We start from the raw sequence: 8,791 nt of genomic DNA, 5'->3' as shown, positions 1-8,791 counted from the left end.
TTCATTCCTGCTGCTGTAGGTTTGTACCGTTCAATAAAACCTTATAGCCTGGGTGCCCAGGCTATACCTCCAGCTCTGTTTTCTAAGGACAGGGTCAAAACCCTACAAGGTAAGTAAGATACACCTTTGCCGTATTCCTATAATACCCAAAACTTTCCCCGATAATAGCACAGATTCTAGAATCACACAAATAATAGTTGTATGTCCTTGGACAAGGTTATTTCTCCTCTCTCCTCTCTTTATCTGTGAAATGGGGATTCTAATAACAGAATCTACCTAGCAGGATTGCTCTGAGCATGAACTGAGCTGATCAATGTAAATGATACCAAGCACATGGAACATAGTCAATAAGACAGTCACTATTATGATTGTCTTACTTATCCTTGTATTTCTAGTGTTTAATATTGTCTGTAACCAGTAGGTATGCCTAATGTTTTATATATATTTACAACAATACATTTCCCCTAGCTTTTAAAAATGCCTAATAGGTGGCAAAGATTGAGAGATTTGTGTGGTCTCAATACAAAGATTGAGGACTCTGTACAAACTATTAAATATACACATGAATGCTTCCTGGAAAATGTTCCTTTACTGCAAAATTAAAATTAAGCTTATTTTACTTTTTTTTCCCTCTAACTTACCAGGAAAAACAATTAAGCCAAAAGTACAGATGGAGTCACCTTTAGGTACAAGATATATTCCTGAGAAGATGTGTACAAATCAGATTTCTGTAAATCAAACCATATTTCACACACAGTCATGAAAAACCACTCTTTAAACAACTTCACACAGAATGCTATGGTTAACTGTTTTGTAAAATGAAGACTTCTTCACATCCATTGAGTATGTTGACATGGTTCTGGCATAACTTAGATTAGGTTTTTATAAGGAAGGAAAATGAACAATTGATATATTTAAGTCAGAGTATGGATCATTATACCTGTGATGTTTATTTTCTCTGGTAAAGCAAACAAACTGACTAGAAACAAAAAAGATTCCTTTAAAACACGTGTTAAAAGGGAAGATTCCCCCCAAATAAAACTATACATAAGCACTTATATGTATGTGTGCAGGCTTTTATAGATTATGTGTGCATATGAGTACTACACACACATAAAAGCCACATAGAAAAAAGAGAAAGAAAACACATTCGAATGCTAAAGATTATCATATCTGTATGGTAGTTAAACCGGTGACTTTTCCTTTTATGCTTGTATTTTCAGACTTTCTGCAGTGCCCATGTGTTACTGTTTAAAAGGTCTCCAAAAAAGACTTTAAAGATCCATTCATTTCTGATACTTTCAGTTTTCCTAAAGTTGGAAAAGTCACCAGGTTTCACTCTGAAAGCCCTTTCATAGAGAACATTTCTCTGTTCATCTGGAATTAGTGGCTTATAGAAAACAATACTGACATTTCTGGCAATCAGCTTTATGATCTCTACTCTTCCTGATGGTGAAGCCACATTCCTACCTACCTCTCCTGACAGTATACAGGTATTGCTCCGTTTTCCTGTAAATGTAAAAGGTAAACACCGTGTCCTCAGGAGTAGTTGGGCAATGCTCCTAGACAGAATTTCAGACATTTATCTTTCTTACAGGAAGATGTACGATTTTCCAGCCAACAGTTGGCAATCTTGAGGATTCCTCTTTACATTGGGAGTCTGTGCCTTGGGCTCCACTGCAATATACTGACTGTCAATTAGAGGCTCATCAGAGAGTTATGAATTGGTTTGTGCAGCTCACTAATTGGAAAGCCTGCCTTTCTAGTAAATTCTCCATTCTGCAGGTAATATATTAAGGTCTAGCTTCTTTTCTCCTCTCCCTTTGCCAGTCTTTTTTTTTTTTTTAATGCTACAGTCAAGTGCCTACAAACCATAGGTTAGTCTCCTTTATTCTAGAAGGCACAATGATGTAGAAAAAAAACAGTAAAATCATGGTGTTTCTCCCAGGAATTATTTTTAAAAAGTGAAAGTTTACTTTCTTTAATCTGAAAACTGTACTGGGTATTGCCCACAATCTTAGAGTTCTGAATCAAAAAGTTTCTGGATGGTAATCATATTGCAAAAAACAAAAGAAAACAAAAAAAAGTGACTCAGCATTTAACTTCCCCCATTTTCATGTTTTGTGTCTGTTTTTTTCACCTTTTGATAAGTATATTTCCGGCATTCGCTCAACACACTGATACCCAGAGCCCACAACAGACACATTCAGATACTCAGAGTCATGCTGCTTCCAGCTCAACATCAAGTGCAATCAAAACATCAAACGAGATACCACTTCACACCTGTTAAGATGGCTGTTACCAAAAAAACAGAAAATAACAAGTGCTGGCGAGGATGTGAAGAAAATGGAACTCTAATGGGAGTATAAAATGGTGCTGCCACTGTGGAACACAGTTTGACAGTTCCTCAAAAAATTAAATATAGAATTACTATATGATATACACAAATGAATTGAAAGCAGGAACTGAAACAGATACTTGTACACCAATGTTCACTGCAGCATTATTCACCCTAAACAAAAAGAAACAGCTTAAGTGTCCATCAACAGATGAAAGAATAAACAAAATGTCATATATCCATATGATGGAATTTTATTCAGCCTTAAAAAGGAATGAAATTATGATACATGCTACAACATGGATGAACCCTGAAAACACTACGCTAAATGAAACAATCCAGACATGAAAGGACAAATATATGATTCCACTTACATGAGGTACCTAGAATAGGCAAATATATAGAGACAAAAAGAAGAAGAGAGGTTACCAGGGACTGGGGGAAGGGGGATGTGGGGAGTTACTATTTAATGGGTACAGTTTCTGTTTGGGAAGATGAAAAAGTTCTGAAAATGGAGAGTGGTGATGACTGCACAACACTGTGAATGTTTTTAATGCCACTGAATTGTATACTTAAAAAGTTAAAATGGTCAGTTTTTAAATAAAGATAATTGACAGTTTAAACAAAAATAATAACAATGTAGTGTGGGTTTACAACATACATAAAAGTAAAATGTATAATAAAAGCACAAAGATTGGGAGGAGAGAAATGGGAGTACATATTGCTAGGTTCTTATACTTTAAGATGGTAAAATATTACTTGAGGGCAGACTGTGATGTTAAAGATATATACTATAAACTCTAAAGCAAATACTAAAATAAGAAAACAAAGAGTTATGGCTAATAAGCCAACAAAGGAGACAGAATGTAACCATAAAATTCCAAGGGTCAAAATGTAGCTTGATCCAAGGATTTATCCCTTGGAGTAACTCCTTAATAAAATGCAGTACATATTTTGTATCATCCAGTGAAAGGTTAGTTTATTAAAACCTACTCAGAGGTATAATTAAGTCAATGAAAATAAATAGCAAATGCACTTACTGCCCAGACTGGTGATGTAAAGCCCAGAATTGCAGCCTTAGCTCCATCAGCAATGTAAGGGATAATAATTTCTCCCAGACGTGTATCTCTGAACAAGGCTCTAAGGATATTTAAAGCATGAACCTAGAATAAAAAGTTCAAAATCAATTGTAGGTTGAAGACTGTGGTAATTCAAAATCTGTACATATCCAGTATCATAGCCTCCAAACAAAAAAATTACCAAATTACAAGAAGAAATGGATAATTCACAAATAAAATAGATTTTAATAAAACATGCCTAATGATTGATAAATCAATTTTCTTAAGTTAGCAAGATTTGAACAATGCAATACAAAAGTTTGATCCAATGGACCTATGTAGAATCCCGCACCTAGCAAACAGAGACGATACATTCTTTTCAAGCACACATGAAACATTTATTTTTTTAAATGACCTCAAACCTAGCCACAAAGCCTCAACAAACACCAAAAAATTAATTTCTTACAGATTATGCTCTGATCACAGTGGAATTAAGTTAGAAATCAGTTTCTTTACATACTTTTAAAACTGACACATTTTAAAACACTAGTCAAAGAAAAAAATTTTTAATATTTAGAGCTGAATAATGAAGATGCTACACACTGACACTCGTGCGATGCATTTAAGTGGAACATAAAAGAAATGTACACCTTAAATGGCATCTATTAAAAAAAAAGGCAAACCATTATATACAGAATGGATAAAAACAAGGTCCTACTGTATAGCACAGGGGACTATATTCAATATTCTGTGATAAACCATAATAGAAAAGAAAAGAAAAAAGAATGCATATATATGTATAAATGAATCACTGCTATAGGGCAGAAATTAACACACTGTAAATCAACTATACTTTAATAAAAAAATGAATTGGAAAAAACATCCAATTAAGATGACTGAAAAAGAACAATAAACTCAAAAGAGAGGAAGAAAATTTAAAAGAGTAGAAAATTTTAAAACGTCAATGACATAACTACGAGCATTAACAAAACCAAAAGGTGATTCTTTGAAATAGAAACAAACCTCTGATGAGACTAACCAAGAAGAGAAGAAAATAAGCAATATCATGAATACCAAAGAGGACATGACTAAAGGTACATCAGAGAATAAAACAAAAATATTTCTACCCTAGTCAATTAGAAAAATTAAGGCAAAATGAACAATTTCCTAGAAAACAGAACTAATCAAAACAAATTCAAGGAGAAATGGAAAAGCTATATAGATATTACCGTTATATAAAGAAAATCAATAGTTAAAAATCCTACTCATAGACCAAAAAGAAAGCAAGACACCAAACCCACCAAAATAACACACACACACACACACACACACACACACACACACACACACAGACCCACATGATTTTATGGACGAATTCTACCAAATATTCAAAGAATACATAATCCCAATCTTATTTAAACTGTTAAGAGAAGATGCTCAAGTTTATTTTATCAGTCCAGTACCACCTGGCTATCAAAATAAGGTAGGGACAACTACTTTGAGAAATGGTATTATCTATTAAAGCTCAACATACACATACTCAATAACAACTCCTAAGTATCTACTCAAAAGAAATGTACATATTTGTTCACCATTAGGCGTGTCAAAGAATGTTCTTAAAAGTACTGTTCTTGGGCTTCCCTGGTGGCGCAGTGGTTGAGAATCTGCCTGCTAATGCAGGGAACACGGGTTCAAGCCCTGGTCTGGGAAGATCCCACATGCCACGGAGCAACTGGGCCCGTGAGCCACAACTACTGAGCCTGCGCGTCTGGAGCCTGTGCTCCGCAACAAGAGAGGCCGCGAGAGCGAGAGGCCCGCGCACCGCGATGAAGAGTGGCCCCCGCTTGCCACAACTAGAGAAAGCCCTCGCACAGAAACGAAGACCTAACACAGCCATAAATAAATAAATAAAGCAAACTGTCAACAAGTAAAAATAAACAAAAAAAAAAAAAAAGGGGGGCCAAAAAAAAAAAAAAAAAAAAAAAAAGTACTGTTCTTAATAAATAACCCCAAATTTAAAACCACCCAAATTTTCATCGACAGAAGAATGGATAAATTGTATACTATTACATAGCAATGAAAATGAATAATTCACAACATGGATGGATATCATAAACTTAATGTTCATCAAAAGAAATCATATCAAAAGAGTATATAATGTATGGTTACATTCATTTGAAATTAAAAAAAACAGGTAAAGCTATGGTGTTAAAACTAAGCTAGTGGTTACATTTGGGGAAAAGGTACTGATTAGAAAGGAGTATGAATGGGCTTTCAGGTGGTAAAATGTTCTGTTTCTTGCTGGTTATAGAAATGTGTTCACTTTGTGGAGGCACACATATTATTTGTACACATCTTTTTATGTTTGTTATAATTCAATAAAAAACTTTTACATAAAAATGAGGACAGGTACAGCATGAAAAAGGAAAACCACAGGTTAATTTCACTTATGAATCCAGTGAAAATATGTGAAAAAAAATTTTTTTTCAAATTTTTAGGTGAATCTAGCAATGTGTAAAAAAATCTATCATTTCAAAGTTGGGAGTTCATTCTCTGTAGGCAAAGATCCTACTACATTAAAAAGTCAATATAATTCATGATGTTTGCAAATTCTGGAACAAAACATTTATCTCAAAAATGCTTGAAAGCATTCAATGAAATTTGGTTTCCTTGATAAGAGACACGTTAAAACCTACAGCAAATATCAGAAACAAAATAAGGATGTCTGCTATCTCTATTTCTATACAAAACTGTGCTACAAGTGCCAGCCAGAAGAACAAGAAAATTTTTTTAAAGAATTAGAAGAGGGCTTCCCTGGTGGCGCAGTGGTTGAGAGTCCGCCTGGCGATGCAGGGGACGCAGGTTCGTGTCCCGGTCCAGGAAGATACCACATGCCGCGGAGCAGCTGGGCCTGTGAGCCATGGCCGCTGAGCCTGCACGTCTGGAGCCTGTGCTCCGCTACGGGAGAGGCCCGCGTACCGCAAAAAAAAATGAGAAGAGTAAAGCAAATTTAGCATTTCTAAGGATATGATTACCTATAAAGAAAATTCAAAGAATTTACAGACAAGTCATCAGTTGAATTACAGCAATTTAGGTAGGTTGCTGAACACTTCACAAAAGATGTGTAAGACTTTTAAAAAAATTAATTTTAAATGTAATGAAAAACATTAAGGAAGATCTGAATAAGTGGAAAAATAAAGCCATGTACATGGACTGAAAGATTCAGTATCAAAAAAGGAAGTCATTTTCCCCAAATAAATCAATAAATTTAAATTCCAACCAAAATTTAAAAAGGGCTTTCTGGTTGAACTTAACAAGCTGATTCTAAAACTTATATGGAAGAGCAATGGGACAAATATTGCCAAGGTAATTCTGAAGGGAAAAAAAGGAGATTCACCCTACCAGATATCAAAACTTATTTTAAAAAATACAGTAATTAAAATAGTGATTTGGGCCCAGGGACAGACTAATAGACTAATAGAATAGAGCACAGAAACAGACATGCATATCGACAGAAACAGTACATGAGAAGTGGTGTTAGTATGATAGTACAAGAGGAAAGGATGTATTATACAAAGAAAATATAAAATATCTTTCTGACCCTGGGGTATGGAAGGCTTTCTTAAATGAGATCCAAATGCACAAACCATAAAAGAAAAGGCTGACATATTCCATTTTATTAAAATTTAAAACTTCCAGGCAATAACAGAATAATAAAAAAAGTGAAAAGAAGTGATAGACTAGGAGAAGATATGTGTAATTCAAAGAACCAAAAAGGAAAAAAATATCAGGAAAATAATTTTAAAACAACAAAAAACCCAACTCCTGCAAAACAAAGACAAAAAACCAAATTAAAGGTAGCCAAAGTCTTTAAATAGGCAATTCACAGAAGTAATACTAAAGCCTAATAAATACATGGAAAGATGTTAAAGCTAGCCAGTTATCAGAGAAATGCAAAATAAAACTGGGAAACACAAATTTCACACCAGGCAGAAAGGAAAACATTTGTATGCAATGAAACTCTGCTTGGAAATTAAAATGAACTTGGAGCTCACTAATTTTATTTTTTTATTTTTTATTTATTTATTTTTTTTTGCGGTACACGGGCCTCTCACTGCTGTGGCCTCTCCCGTTGCGGAGTGGAGCTCACTAATTTTAAAAAATGTTGACTGAAAAAAACCCAAACTATAAAACAATGTGTAGATAACACAATTCATGTAAAAAAAAAAGCTCTTAAAAGAATGAAAAAAATGCACGAAATGATTTGGTTTAATGATTACAGATGAGGAGGACCAAAGGTAAACAGAATATGGAGGAATCCACAGTGTATGCAACTGTATCTGTAACGTTTTACTTCTTTTTTTTTTTGCAGTACATGGGCCTCTCACTGCTGTGGCCTCTCCTTTGCGGAACACAGGCTCCGGACGTGCAGGCTCAACGGCCACGGCTCACAGGCCCAGCCGCTCCACGGCAATGTGGGATCTTCCGGGACCAGGGCACGAACCCGTGTCCCCTGCATCGACAGGTGGACTCTCAACCACTGCACCACCAGGGAAGCCCACGTTTTACTTCTTAAACTTGGAACTGATTTCATGGATGTTGATTATTCACTGTACATTTTTACATGCTGAAATATTTCACAGATAATAAAAAAATAATACAGAAGTAAACCATGGGAGGGGAGAAGGAAAGCAAGTCATCATCCAACACCTAGAAGAACTGGTCAGAGATAAAATATTAAATTTTTACCAATTTAATAAAAATGATCACTAGTGGTAATTAATGACCTTGAAGCAGAGTAAGGTAATAATTTACTCTTTAAAACCAAATTTCACTATTTTCAGGTGTTCTTATTAAACAATGTTATTTTTTAAAGTGATAGTCTAAGAAAATGGAGCCAATTATATTTTTCACACTTTTTTGGGGAAAATAAAATGATCATTTCTGAAAGGTGATCAGTAACTTTTTATTTAAAATTTTTAAAGAAATTTCACATTGTATAGTCACAGGCCACTATGTGACATGTGTTAATAAACCCTATCCTTTCCCACCGGTCCACATTCTGGCCCATGGGCTTCCCTTTAATACCTCCCACAGGCTCTGACATAAAACCATATGTACTTGACTGTAAACTTCAGCTCTCAGTCTGTTCTCTGACCTAGCGTGGGCCTCCCACAGGTGGGTAGGAACATCCTACTATGAAGCATTTGCTGAGAAAGCCTAGACAAGAAGTATCTGACAGGTATGCACTACCATGGAGTGGAGTGAAGCTGTGAGGAACATTTAACCCAAATTCACACACACACATAAGTACATACTTAACCCAATGTTAGCACTGACATAAAAAGGAGTATTAGCTAAAATTAAAATATGACTATACCCAAACAGACACTAC

General features: G+C 35.1%; 1 protein-coding gene across 1 annotated transcript in view; it reads right to left on the bottom strand.

Annotated features, from left to right (window-relative positions):
• LOC103070786 (thyroid adenoma-associated protein homolog) overlaps window positions 1-8,791 on the bottom strand; it is a gene marked incomplete at its 5' end in the record, with an annotated part of 114,557 nt that overhangs the window by 45,137 nt on the left and 60,629 nt on the right. The window contains one exon of the mRNA XM_007448156.1: window positions 3,379-3,501. Coding sequence (XP_007448218.1) covers window positions 3,379-3,501 — 123 coding nt within the window. The remainder of the gene's footprint in view (window positions 1-3,378; window positions 3,502-8,791) is intronic.

The sequence above is a fragment of the Lipotes vexillifer genome, unplaced genomic scaffold (genome assembly GCF_000442215.2).
Source record: "Lipotes vexillifer unplaced genomic scaffold, Lipotes_vexillifer_v1.1 scaffold4287, whole genome shotgun sequence".
In the NCBI taxonomy this organism is placed as follows: Eukaryota; Metazoa; Chordata; class Mammalia; order Artiodactyla; family Lipotidae; genus Lipotes; species Lipotes vexillifer.
This window is presented reverse-complemented; position numbering and strand designations above follow the sequence as displayed.